The following is a 14488-nucleotide window of genomic DNA, read 5'->3' as shown; positions in this document are numbered from 1 at the left end:
CCTTAGATGGAGCTTCTCTTAATGTTCCTCTCACAGCCCTGGAGGCTGGCGTCTACGTTCAGGGCGTTGACGGAGTTGGTTCCTGCTGAGAGCCTTCTGCTGCTGGCCTCCCTTAGCTTCTCATGGTTTGCTGCTCATCTTTGGCATTCCTTGGCTTGTAGACGCATCATCCTAATTTCTGCTTTCATCTTCGCATGGTCTTCTCCCTGTGTCTGTTCACGTGGCATTCTTTTCGTAAGGACACCAGTGCTACTGGATTAGGGGCTGACCCTACTCCAGTAAAACCTCATCTGAACTAAAGACATCTGCAATGATTCTATTTCCAAATGAGGTCATGTTATGAGGTATAGGAGGTTAGGACTTCAGCATATGGATTTTGAGCAGACATAATTCAACCCCTAACAGTACCCAACACTGTACTTTTACCATCTTAAATCATCACCATGAACTGGAAAAGACAGTGTCTTTTCTCAGTGTATTGATGAGGGAACCAGAGTTCAGAGCCTTGCACCATTAGGTGAGCCAGGAGTGGATTCCAGATGTGCTGGGCTCCAAATGTGCATTCCATCTTCCTGCTCTTGTACCATGTTCTACCTCTGTGACTTCCAGGCATCTTCATAACCAGCCCCTCTATGACTCTGTGCAAGCCACTTAGCTTTCTCTGCCTCCCTTCTTCCTCTTCCCTCACACTGCAGACGGCCTTCTGCACCTTCCTCTCCCTGCTCCTCAGCCTCCCCTCATCCCCAGGTCCTGTAGACTCTCTTTTCTAAACATTTCTACAGTCCAGGTCTTTTCATACCATGCTCCCACTTGTATCTAATCCATGGTCATCTCTTGTCTGAATTACTTGTCTCCACCCTTCACGCTATCTTTTGCCAAAGTGATCCTTGTCAGACCTCAACCCAATCACATCCTTCTCCTCCTTAAACTTTTTAGTGTTTGCCCATTGCTCTTAAAACAAAATCCAAACTTCTGAACCAGCCTATGAGACCCGATGTTTACTGGCCCCAGCCCACCTCCCTAGCCCCCTCAGGACCTTTCCACCTTGCTCTCTGTGCTCCCAACATCTTTGCTTTCTTCATTTCAAAGATTCTACTTCCTTTCCTACAGACTCTGCCTCCAAGCTCTTCCATCTCTTCCCCGCTCCCTCCACTGGCTGTACTCCATGTTTGCACACCTGGAAATAGAGCTCCTCACCCTTCTCCATTGAAATGCTCGTCGCTTTTTAGACACTTGACAAGTGTTTCTTTTCTGCTCAACATTACCCCTCGAGAGGGCAGGGCCCATGTCTACATAGTCCCAGACTGTAGTACTCTGCTTCACACATGGCAGATGCTCCCCAAATCCCTAGTGAATGAATGAATGTGGTTCCCTCTAACTCCCCCAACTCAGGTCTCTCGGGCCCTTCTCAGCCCCAGAATCTGGTACTTTCCAGGAAAGCTCCTCAGGCTGAAGTATGTCCTCCACATCCCACTCCCCCACAAAGTTTTTTTTCAGCAAATGAGTGCCTGCTGGAGTTTCTCTCTTCCCTGTCTAGGGACAAGAGTTAAAGCTCCATCTCATGGCTAGGAACCTGGGAGTACACTTCAGGGGTAGTGCCTGGCCCACCTGGGGTGTGAGCGTACCACAGGCCAATCACGTGAAGTCACTGGTCTGTATCTTCTTGGCAGCAGGCACATTAAGAAGACAAATTCCTCATGTTTGTATTGTTTTATGGTCTACAAAATGCTTTCATGAATGGTTTTATTTTGTAGTATTTATTATATTACTTCAGAGGTTTTTAATTATGGGGTTGCCTCTTTCCAGAGAACTTCCAGACATTGTCCCTATTAACTTCAGACCTTTTCAAAGTAGCCTTCACACAGCAGGGCATGCTGCTCTGGACACAGCTGATACGCCCTTTGTTTTGGACAAAACAATTTCCATAAGAGAATTCTGTTCCACCCTTGGCCTGTTGTCCTCTCTGGAATGTCCTCATCTTCCTCTCCATCTCTTGAAACCAGTCATTCCTGTCCTTTATGACCCCACTCCAATATGTCTTCCTTCCAGAAGCCTGCTCTAATTGCCATCTGTCAGAATGAATCTCTTTTGTCACCACCGTACTCCATTTATGTCCATTGTTTCACTTGCCACAGCTTACCTTATTTTGTGGTTCTGGATAAACATCTGACTCCTGCTCTTGAGATCCAGAACCTTGACTTCATTCACTGCCTTGCACATCGAAGGCAGTTAATAAGATTATCATTATTGTGACTCAGTTAGTGTGAGATTTCCTGTTAAGCTATTTTGCACTTTACTTACTATTTTACCTAAATATCTATGAAATATTTCTAAAATGCACAGCTTGAATTCTCGAGCAGCTAATTTTGAGGATTATGCCAGTGCTGTGTTGGCAGGTATGAAAACTTTTCTCCTTTTCCCCTCCTGGATCCTGGTCATGTTATCAGTAGCCAAGGTAATTCATTGGTAGTATTTTTCAAAAGGGGCCATCATTTCTTTAAAGCCCTACATCCAAAAATGAAGAGCTGTTTGGAATAGCAGTATCTGGAAACTATCCACAATATAAAAAATGAGAACCAGATTGCAGACCTTGTTTTGTTTTGTATTTTTAATACGTTAGGACAACCTGAAATGTTAACAACTTTCCCTAAAAGAATGTATTATTAAAAGGAAATTTATCTTTCTGCATGTACCCCAATTTTTTTTACAACCATCGTCTCTTGTGTTTCTCAGCTTTTCTTCATGCATCTTCTGCCCAATTTTGCCGAGTGCTGGTGGGATCAAGTCATTCTGGACATCCTCTTGTGCAATGGTGGCGGCATCTGGTTGGGCATGGTCGTTTGCCGATTTTTAGAGATGCGGACTTACCACTGGGCAAGCTTCAAGTGAGTCGTCTTTCTGGTCGTCAGGCACAGTTTTTCACAATGTATATTTAACTGCTTTAGTAGCATATGACTTTAGTACAGTCTTTGATGATAAGGAATAAATTAGATGTTAGTAATTGAAATTCATAATATCAGGCATTCATCCAAAAAGTGCTAAATCATTTACTGTTTTCTCAAGTCTTTCCCCTTCTCCTTGGTATCCTTGTGCCTCAGCCTGCATCCAGACTCCTTTCTCTGGATTAGTTAGTCCTCTGTCCCCAGGTTAACCCCTCTAAGCCTTCTCACACCAGTGCATGACTGATCCTTTTGAGACCAGCAGATTCATCTTGTCATTCCCCTGTGATGGCTTCTCATGGTCCTTAGGACAAAGTAAACATCCACAGGCTTCTCAGGTGAGGTACCTTTTTCCATGCCCTCCAGGGTACCCAAGGTTCTGAGCCTGCTCACAGAATCGTCTCCCTGAATTTCACCTGTGTCCCCATGGACCAGGCTGATGGCTCCTTTTCTTTCCTGACGCGGCTCACTTGTCACCTCTTCAGGTAGTTGTCTCTGACTCTCTAGTTTAAGTTGCACTGTGCCTCCATGGAGGACCGTGCACACCTCCATCATTCTTTATCCTACTTCACTGAACTTGCTCCTCAATTTGGTTGTCACAGCAAGCATGCTGTTGATAAGGGGGCAAGGAACAGCAGTAGCGATAATAAAAGTGGTAGTTGTTTTTAAAACTTCATTTATTTATTTAACAAAATATGAGCATTTCCCACATCATTAAATATTCTTCTAAAACATGATTTTAGAGAGCTTTTTCATATCCCAACATATGGATAAATCATAAAATATTTAACCAGTTCCCTTTTATGGTCGTTAAGCTGTTTCAAAGTTTTTGATTTTATGGAGAAAGCTAGAATGAACATTCTTGAGCATATATCTTTGTGTGTATCTCTGATTTTTTTCTGTAAATAAATTCTTAAAAATAGAGTACACCAATTTATATACTCACCTATATACTCTAATGTATATATGTGTCCATTTCACTGTTTCTTTGAATTTTACTTTTACCTTTTCAATTTTATCACACAGGAAATTGTGTGATATTGAGTTTCTAGTCTATTTCTATTGGATTTTTCCTTATTTCCTTATTTTCCTTATTTCCTTATTAGTGCTTTTTATAGATTAAGAATATTAAAGCTTTGTCGTAAATGTGACTTTATTTTCCATTTTGTCATCCCTCTTTGACTTTTGTTTGTGGTAGTTTTTTCATTTAAACTTCTAAAGCTTTTAATCTTTTTGTTTAGGTAAATGTTAACCTGTATTTTCTTCTAGTTCTTTAATGTTTTAGTCTTTTTATTATAAGTAACTTATTTAATCTATCTCAAATTTATTTAGTCTATGGTGCAAGGAGGAGATTTCACAATGTTTTTGCAATTGATTAACCAATCTTCCCATTCCTGTTTTTGTGATCTTTTGGCCACTGACTTGAAAAGATACTTTTTAATATATTTCAGGTAGTGTACCATGTAACAAAGACTGTAGCTGTGCTAGGATTGTTCTAAGCAGGCTTTATATGCAGCATCTCATTTGAGCCTGACATCAGTCCTAGGGGTGGACACTGTTATTCTCTTCATTTTAGGGATGACGACACCAAGACTTAGTTTCGTAACTTGCCTAAAGACAACAGCTAACAAGCAGTTGAGTCTGAATTTACATCAGGCTGACTCCTTAAACACTGTCATAATGTTTCCCTATTTTTATACATTTATGCTTTGAATTCAACTTGAGAATCAGTTTGTCAAGTTACCAAAACACAAGTCCTACTAATAAACAAAAATCCCATTGATGTTTTCTGAAGTTACATTAAATGTATAAATGAATATAGATTAAGTTGAATTAACTTCTTTACCATATTAACTATTCCATTTCTTGATCATGCTGTATCACTCTTTTTATTCCCATCTTCCTCTACCTCCTTTTGGGAAGTTTGTGACTTTTTTTAATACAGGTCTTTCATCATTCTTGTTTATTTTTGGATAGTCTCTATTTTTTTTGCCCTCGTTCCTTGAATCTTCTTGCTGTGAGATTTTCTCGGTACACACTTGTTGACGGATAGGTGAGTGAACGAAGGAAAAAACCTGATTTCCTTCCACTCTCCCCGCCCCTCCCCAACAAGAATAAAAGGCCTGACTTGTTCCTTCTTGTGCCTTCAGCACTTAGTATAAAGGTCCTTGATGTAAATCTTTGCTGAATTAAGGAATCTTTACCAGTTAATAAATCGCATTCACCTTGGATTTCGGCTCTTCTGTACCAGCATGACAGGACTAGAATATACACCCAGCTCAGAGGCTTACGAGGTGAGCCTGCATCAGCCGCTTGCTCTCGCTGAGCCTGAATATTCTCATTTGTAGTACGTGGGACTGTTTGTTTCTACCATGGGAGTATGAAATCTTTAATTGAGTGATTTCTAGGATTCAAACCAAGAAAGGTTAAAAATCACTGTTGGTCATCCCATGCTGTTCACTTATCTGAGGAAGAAATAGGGTGAAGAAATGATGCGGGTGACCTCAAGAATATGGAGCATGTTCTCTGTTTTACTAACGTGCCCCGCTGTGGGAGATGAGTGGAGGGTGGGAATCATATCCTGCTTGCGTTCTCCTGCATCCTGGCCTGCATCCAGGTGGTTGTCTTGAATGTTGAATCCTCCCAGCTTCTTTTGTCACCAGTTCTGCAGTGACCTGACCTCTGCACTGTGCCTGTCATTGCTGAAATTCCCTGTCCAGTGTGCTGCTCTCCACACTTTACCTGTGAACAGAGAGACCGTTGTTGGAGGGACAGTTCAAATAGAAAGGGATCTTTTTGTTTTGAGCATTGGTTGTAAAATAGTCAATGCACAGGTTTTTTCTTGTTTTTTGGGTTTTTTCCTTCCACTTCCTTGTCTCTTTGGATTTTCCCTGGAGCTGTTCTCTTCTTCCAGGGACATCCACACCACCACCGGGAAAATCAAAAGAGCCGTGCTCCAGTTCACCCCTGCTAGCTGGACCTACGTGCGATGGTTTGACCCCAAATCTTCATTTCAGAGAGTGGCTGGAATATACCTTTTCATGATCATCTGGCAGGTATTTTTTCAGATGCCCAGAACTAGGAAAAACAAAAACCATCCAGGAATGTAGAGTTAATGCTAGTTGACATTGCTTACCAGCTAGATGCTTTAGAACATATATTCTGCAGCTGACATATAGAATAATTAAACAAAGGGATGTTATTATGCCTAAGGTCTTGCTTCATCATGAAGACATTTTAAAATATGGATCTTTGAATTACAAATTAGAATCAGATTAAAATTCCCTGAAAGAAGCTCGTGGTAGCATCCATCACCCAGTGAGTTAAGCATTGGATTGCTTTTTGGAATGGTCATTTTCAGGACCAAACGAACAAGTACAAGGCTTCTTCTTACAGTGCAAATTCAATATTTGAGTTTTAAAATTGCGTCTTAGCTGTGACCAATTCGGGTAATTTATAGAGAGCTAAGTAAAGAGGCCCTCTGCTGCCTGTGGGCCCCGGTGCCCTTGGGGGACCTGGGTCTCCAAGTGATGTTGGCACTGGAGAGACGCCCTCACTCTGAGCAGACCATTACATGATTGAGGAAATTCAGACAGCCAGGGGTTTTGGAAAAGGATTACCAAACGTCTGTTTTCTAGAGACAGCCTTTTTTATTAACCCTCCTGTCCCCAGGTTAATTGTTTCACAATTTTGGGAGACTGGATTTTGCCTGAAAGGTCTTTCAAAATCATCGGAAATTATATTTTAAACACATAGGCACAAAATACACCCAACTGAAGGAAAATATCAGCGTGTATCACTTTTAAGACAGATACTCCTTGTCCTCATATGGAGAATGATAATGCCCGTCTCAGTAAATAGAGTTCATGGATATAGGAATGTATGTGAATAGTTAGTTACCATGGTTTGGGGAAGTCAGTAAGTATAAAAATGTGGGTGTAAATGGATTGGGATTTTTACTTTATCAGGGCAATGTCAGGGAAGGTACAGATTTTCTTCCATTATAGGAACTGAGGAGGAATTTGGATGTGTCTAGGAGAGAGAGCAGTGTGCTCCTAGAATGGCAGCATTCCACAGAGCGCACCTTTCCCATGGGTGTGAGCATTGTGCTGTGATCAGCTTTCCAAATGTGGTGTTAATTAGTGGGCCATTTTTTATTTTGTATCCTTAAAGTCAGCAGTTTGGGGAAATAACACATTTTATGTCATTGAAATGAACCCGCCAGTCCATATTGATGTGTTCTCAAAGCACAGGGACCTCTTCTAGTCTCTGCCCCTTGCTCAGCCTGGAGGGGAAATGCCAGAGCCAGGCTCTGGGCATCAAGCACATCCCAGCCATGGTCTCTTCAGTGCCTCGAAGGACTTGTCATATGATGATGCTAACCTCGGGGAAAAGTACCTCTGCCCATAGGTGGAACTTAACTAACACTTCGCTCACACTTTTAAGAGCTGCCTTTGGTTAGGGATCTGCTTGGTCCTGGGCATGTGCTAGATGAGTCCACAGTCATCTCTCAGTGACATATCTCAAGCTTCTTTTGGTTACTGTAGAGCTTACTTTCCTACAGTCAGACTTCTTTTAGACTTGGCCTAATTTCTGTAAGGGTGCATAGTTATTCCATGGCACATATTTGTTTTCATGATTTCTGCTCTTCTCAAAACTTATTTCTCCCCACTGTCTGAGCAGATCACATGCATGACCCAAGTGTCAATCATGCAAACATGACAAATAGCTGATGCCCCCGTGTACCCCTCCCACCACCCCAGCACCTCCCCCTAAACTCCCAATTGGTTGGTGCCCATATTGTACCAGCTGTTGCCTAGTTTAAATAACAGCCCTTGGAAGACCCCATATATTTTCTGCAAATGCTTTGAACACACCAATTATTTTAGCTGTAGCATGTCCATTTAAGGAGTGTCTGATTGTGACTAAGCATGAAGCATCAGGTTGATTAATGCCTCCTTCCTTTTCAGCTGACTGAGTTGAATACCTTCTTCTTGAAGCATATCTTTGTGTTCCAAGCCAGTCATCCATTAAGCTGGTGTCGAATTCTCTTTATTGGCGGCATCACGGCTCCCACAGTGAGGTAATTCTGTACAAGTCTGACTGTTATTTGAGCATGTTAACCTGCTTTGTAGTTTCCTGTTTAGCATAAGGGAAGTGACATAAAGTAGTAGGTTTTCTATGAAAATATCATTCTAAAGAATTATATATCCAGAATATGAAGAAAATGTTTTGCTCTCAGACCTCAGTGACATGTAAATAGCACCATACCATTATTTTCAAACACCTTTACAGTCTTCAGGGCTGTTCTTTTTTTTTTCCCTATAATATCCCATTAAAAAAAAATGAGTAGCAGTGATACTGAGTTTTTTTAAAATGAGATTATCAAAAAATACAAAAGTTTTTGTGGTAGATCTGAAGTCATAAATGATGTTATTTTTAGAATGAGATTTTATTAGCTCTTTTAAAGCCAAGTAAGTTAATTTCCTTTTAAAAAGTCCTTCCTGTAGTCTTCCAAGACAGCTGAGGTAAGCTTGGACATTCATGCCATTATTCCCCTGGACTCACGGAGGCCCTAGAGGTGGGGCATTACTCAGAGACTGTCTCTCACAGTCTAGTGAACCTCACAGCAAAGCATTTTCATTTGTCTCCTTGTTCCTGTTGAGAAATGGCGTTTGGGTTAGTAGCTAATGCTGAGAACTGGCCTTGATCAGTGCAACACCAAAAGTCTCTGCACAGTTGATACAAATGTAAACTAAGCAAGTAAAAGGGTTAGTTTTTCAGAAGCTATAGGATAACTTAATTCATCATTTTTAATGTGCTTGTGAACCACACAAGCAGCGGGCCTCACTTGCTAAGAATGGGTGTTCTCCTTGGTCAAACAGACCTCCCATTCCAGCCAGCACCTTTTTTTTCTTTGTCCTCATTCATTATTAAAAAAAGAAAAGAAAAAATATATCTCCCCAGATCCTGAACTGAACAAACCAAATAAGATATAGCTGAATCCTGTGGAGTTAAGGCCCAAAATTCCGTCTCTTGTTTTTATTAGAAACCAAACAGGAAAGTATCAGTTGGTAAGTGGATAGCCCTTTGCCACTTTATAGACCAGTATCTATTGAAATGGTTATCTCATAAATGCTGTTTCTCCTTGGTGGATTGGAGCCTCCCTCTCCTATATATAATTTGATTTAATTTGAGGCTCACAATTATTTTCAAGAAAGATTAGCAGCAGTTTCTCCATAAAATTAGGAGTAATCAACAAAGTCAGTAAGTGAGGAAAGAAATTTCTTATAAAACAATAGTAAGTCACATCTGATTTATCATGAAACTTCAATATTGTTAAACATTTCAAAACAGAAACTGGAGACTCACAATCCAGTGTTTTGACTTTTTGAGAGCTCCTTAAAATTCTTGCCAAACCCTATGGATTTCTACATGATTCTTTTTTTTTTTTAAGATTTTATTTTTTTCCTTTTTCTCCCAAAGCCCCCCGGTACACAGTTGTGTATTTTTTAGTTGTGGGTCCTTCTAGCTGTGGCATGTGGGATGCCGCCTCAGCATGGCTTGACAAGCAGTGCCATGTCCACACCCAGGATTCAAACCAGTGAGACCCTGGGCTGCCAAAGCAGAGCGCACAAACTTAACCACTTGGCCATGAGGCCGGCCCCAGGTGTGCCTTTTTACATGCCTTTATCATAGCTTTCATCATATCCTCAGAGGAGTCTGTGAACCCCCCAAAAAGATGATGAGCTCCTGGTTCACGTGCTACTTCTGAATGAATGTGTTGAGTTTCAGTGGTAGTTATGAGAGTCTGAGCGTACACTGTCTTCTGGCAGCCACTCACCACATGTGGCCATTGAGCCCTGAAAATGTGGCTAGCCTACATTGACATGTGCTGTACATGTAAAATACATAGCAGATTTAAAAGACTTAGTACAAAGACAACATAAAATACTTCTTTATAATGTTTTCGATATACTGGGTTGAATAACATATTATTAAAATGAATATCATCTGTTCCTTTTTACTTTTTTAACGTGCTACTGGAAAGTTTAAAATTGCATTTGTGGCTCGTATTTCTATTGGATGATACTGCTCTCAGCCTTTCAACTCCATGTCATTGCCTCTTTTTTCTGATCTTGTCAGTAGCATTCAAAGCCACTGGCATTCAGTGACAGTGAGGTGCAGCCGGGGACCCATTCCAATTTCTCAGAGCCAAAAATGTGTCTATTTCTTGCCTGGTTACAATCAGCAACCTTTGTCCTGGAGAGTGCCAGAGGAGACAGTTAATGACAGTATAGGTGACCCTCAGAAATCACTTCCATGCAGAGCAACTGAAGCATCCACCTGGGGTTGCTTTGGCTCAAGGCTTTGGGAGTCTGGCCCTGAATCAAAACCACTTTTGCCAATAATCTCCTTCTTTAAACCGTGCTCCCCTCCCTCCAGTGCAGCCCGAACTCTTAACCTCTGTTACGAATGTTTCAACAGGCACTGGCTTCCTGTTCCCTTGAGGAGAGCTAGACAGGTCAGCTCGAATATGTGGAACAAGGCGGGACACTTTTTATATTCACTCGGTAACAGTGATTTAATTCTGTATTGACTTGTTGGTCTTCCAGAAGCTCTCAATGAATTCCACTTTTGTTCTTTCAGACAATACTATGCTTACCTCACTGACACACAGTGCAAACGTGTGGGAACACAATGCTGGGTGTTTGGGTGAGTAATCAATCATTGTGGAAGCCTCTAAATTTCTTTGATTATTTCTTGATTCTCTTCTAAATGCCTTTCAGTAATTTTTCTTTGAAGGCCTGCTGTTTTTTTTATATGTCTTTCATTTTTAACATTTTCTTTTCTGATTTGTTTAGAATAGTAAGTGGCAAACTGTGGAAAGAGGGTATACAAACTACTTTTTTAAAAAATTATAAATCAAAAGATATTTCCTGCATAGAACTCAGACACCCTCTGTTATGGAATAAATTAGATAGAAAATGGATTGTTCGAATTCCCTCTGAATTCAATGACAAATTTGGGACATCTTGTGAAAGGCTTGCCCATGCTTCATGTGACTTTCACATCAAAACGGCTGCTTGTTGTATACCAAGGTATAATTTTATTGTTCTCTTTGGAATAATAAACACATGGTCACAATTTATTACCTTGTTACAGATAACATGCTGTATCTGAATTTACTGTTATGTAAATGATTTGAAAGAGACCATAGGTTATCTAGTTTAATCCCCAGTGTTAAATGTGAGATCATCTTCAGTATCTCAGGTAAGTGGTTCTTCTGCTTAAACATCAACAATTTACCATCCTATTTAGCAACTGAAGTTCCAGAGATGTCCAGCCAATCTGTCCATAAAGTTCAGTCTCTGAGATAGCTTAGATTCAAGTTAGGTTCTAAAATTAGGTTCTAAACTGAGTGGGTCAGCATAAAGAAAATTTGACAAAAACCCATTGTAGGGAAGAAATTACTGCTTCCAACGGATTTTTTAACAGAATAACTTTTTTCCAATTAAAAAGGAATACAGGGACCAGCCCTGTGACATAGTGGTTAAGTTTGGCACCCTCTGCTTCAATAGCCCGCGTTTGTGGGTTTGGATCCCAGGCACAGACCTACACCACTTGTCAGCCATGCTGTGGCAGCAACCCACATATAAAGTGGAGGAAGATTGGCACAAATGTTAGCTCAGGGCTAATCTTCCTCAAAAAAAAAAAAGGAATACATGCATATCAATAAACAATTCAGAAAAGAAGAAACTAAAGATCATCCAAAGAAGTCAACCATTCAGAGATAATTGCTATTAACATTACAATGTCATTGCTTCCAAACATTTTTCTCTGTGTGGTGTGTGTGTCCAGCTCTCATTCCACATTCTGAGGAGTTACTCAGGTTAGATTTAGGCAGCTTCCCCCCTTAGAATACAAAGGGCTGTTATCAGTATTTCTCATACCTTCTGTGACATAAGTTGATTTTCCTACCCAAAGTGATTTCAGTTTAAGGGGTGATAAGATGGGTTAGATTTCCATTATTTAATCATCTGGCAGCAAAGAGAATGTGCACATCTAGCAGATTTCTAATACACTGAGCAACGGCTGGGTGAAGGCTGAATTGCTGAGTCATAGGAAGGGGGGGATAAGGCTGTCCAGGCAGGAGGCGATTGATCTTGCTGCACCTGAGCTCTCCTCTGCCGCTTACATTTTCTCTCCACATTCAAAATGTGCATTTTTCTCTTCACATTCAAAAGTCCTTGGCAAGGTCCTATTCTACTGTGGGTGGATGTGTTTTCCACAGAACTGTATCTATTTACCTCTGAGGAAAAGGAGATGCGGACTGGAAAGAGGAAGTGGTACAGCAAAGTTTCTTTCTAATCAGGCAGCCAAAAACTGTAATCTCCATGGTGGGAGAAATGGCCAAGATAAACGAGGCCAGAGAGTGGTAGAAAACACTGCTACAGAAAGTGACACCTTATTGAAAAGTGGTAAAGTAAAAATGCAGAGGAGAGACTTTATTGAAAATTGAGAACTCCTGGGATGGTCCTGTCAAGATTAATGACTCTTAAGAACTAGTGGGCCATGCTGAAAAGTAATAGACCCCTCTTCAGAAGTCACACATGCGGACTGCCTGGGTGCATGAGTGCTGGCCAGAGCCACCTCCTGTCGGCGGTGGAGGGGAAGCAGGAGGCCGGAGCCTCTCGTCTCTTCCCTCTCAGTGTTGGCCCCTCCAAGGCCGCCACCTCCCTTCTTCTGCCTCATCTCTCCCACTGCCTCCTTCTTGCCCTCATTTTGGCTTGTTTTCCATCTCCTATCAAAACAGCAAACGCTTAAATGTCTGATTTTCCACTACCAACTGGTAGCTGCTTTATAGCTTTTTTTTCACTAATTTCGGAATGATTTCTGGCTTTAGCCAAGTGTGGAGATGTGAGGGAACAGAGTAGGTGCCCCATATAGTGACATTTGACTTTAGCCTTTGGCAAAGTGGGACGATGGAGGGGAAAGGTCAAACAGGACCACCTGAGCCTTCTTTCCCACTATTCCACATCTCTTTCTCCTGAAGAGGGCACTGTTCTCTTCTGTAAATGTTGTACCCTCAAAACGTTTGTATTAATTACTCGCTGATGTAACTGAACACGGACTGACAATGGTCTCGGCCACAGTTGTACCACAGATCTGAGCTTTTAGGCCTTTTAAACTTAAACGTACTGCGCCCAGCAGAGAGAGAGAGGACTCCATCTAGCTAGGGAATGGGAACCCCACCGGGGAGAAAGCAGTAGTGTAAAAAAAGTTCGCTTCTCTATTTAGAAAGTCACATTACGTTACTTCAGCTCTGTGGGAGCATTAGGGACAGATCAAGGGGAAGAATTCCCCAGGAGTGTGTTTTGTATCGTCTTTATCTTCGTCTTTCTCCCCACTCCACCCTCATGATAATTGAGCTCTGTGCCTCAACAAGAGAGAATTAGCCTGGTTTATAAAGAAAAGATATTTGATCACCTGGCTGTGGAAGGAGGGCATTTAAGCTTTGACTGTAAAGGGAATGAGCAGTTACTTTCCCTCTTCCCGAAAGTTCTTGGATTGATCCTTCAGGGGTTGGGTAAGAGTCGACTGTGCCCAGGACTGGATCCCGCCTGGCTTGTCAGCACCACCCCTCGTTCCACTAGTTTCCTTGATGCAGGTTATCCCAACCCTGCTAGTGCTCCCATTACAATAAGCTCCCACCTCTACTGCTCTGCTAAATTGTTCTCTCCAAGGTCAGTTCCAAATCAGTAGGTCTTTACTCCATCCGTATCTCTCCTATCTTTTCCATGGTATCTGCTGTGTTCAAACTGTTCTCTTCCTTCTACAACAGCTGTCCTGGTCTTCCTCCTACTTTTCTGTTTCTCCTCAATTTCTTGTGCTGGCTTCCTGTTCTATTCCCCTCTCCCCTCCACAACTTCTTATCATTGTAGCATTGTTCTTCCAGGCTTTTTTTTTTTTAAGGATGGACACAGCTGTGAAGCAAAGGTCCTTCCAGAAGGAGGGAGTGTGCTGAGGGTAACTGACAGCTTTGGAAGGTCTCATCTGACTCTTTGACCATTCCCAGCACTACCAGGTCACCACCATCTTCCTATTGACCTCTGACCACAGCCTCTCTCGTCCATCCTCACCTTCCCTCCTGGTCCTCACACGTTTCTGTTTCAGGCCCTCAGTGCTCACATTACTAGGGTAGCTTCACAAGCCTGTTTCCCTTTTCCAGAATCCTACCCTTCATCCTGTCCTCCTCAGCATTGTTCATCCTTTACTCTCTGCCACTCCTTGCTCCCTTGCTCAAAACCTCTGGCAGGAGTTAGGAAACTTTTTTTAGCAGCTGAATCCCTTTCCTCAAGTGACATCTTACCCCAAACCCTAATATACAGCAAAACAAGTGAGCAGAACTGTTCTGAGTGTGCCACCCAGGACCCCTTTGTCCCTCTTCTCACCTCCCCACCCTGTCCCTGGGGTTCTTGGGAAGTCAGAGAGTTCCATGGAGCATAGTTGATGTTTTTTTCTATCTGGTAAGGCCCAGCTCAGCT

The 14488-nt window shown here is 41.8% G+C and overlaps 1 protein-coding gene across 1 annotated transcript in view; it reads left to right on the top strand.

Annotated features, from left to right (window-relative positions):
- PTDSS1 (phosphatidylserine synthase 1) overlaps nucleotides 1-14488 on the top strand; it is a 66113-nt gene that overhangs the window by 36404 nt on the left and 15221 nt on the right. Inside the window, exons 6-9 of the mRNA XM_046641876.1 lie at nucleotides 2734-2885; nucleotides 5854-5995; nucleotides 7910-8022; nucleotides 10590-10655. Of these exons, the coding sequence (XP_046497832.1) occupies nucleotides 2734-2885; nucleotides 5854-5995; nucleotides 7910-8022; nucleotides 10590-10655 (473 nt within the window). The remainder of the gene's footprint in view (nucleotides 1-2733; nucleotides 2886-5853; nucleotides 5996-7909; nucleotides 8023-10589; nucleotides 10656-14488) is intronic.

The sequence above is a fragment of the Equus quagga genome, chromosome 16 (assembly GCF_021613505.1).
Source record: "Equus quagga isolate Etosha38 chromosome 16, UCLA_HA_Equagga_1.0, whole genome shotgun sequence".
In the NCBI taxonomy this organism is placed as follows: Eukaryota; Metazoa; Chordata; class Mammalia; order Perissodactyla; family Equidae; genus Equus; species Equus quagga.
Note: the sequence above shows the minus strand (reverse complement) of the source record. Positions and strands in the feature narration are given on the sequence as shown.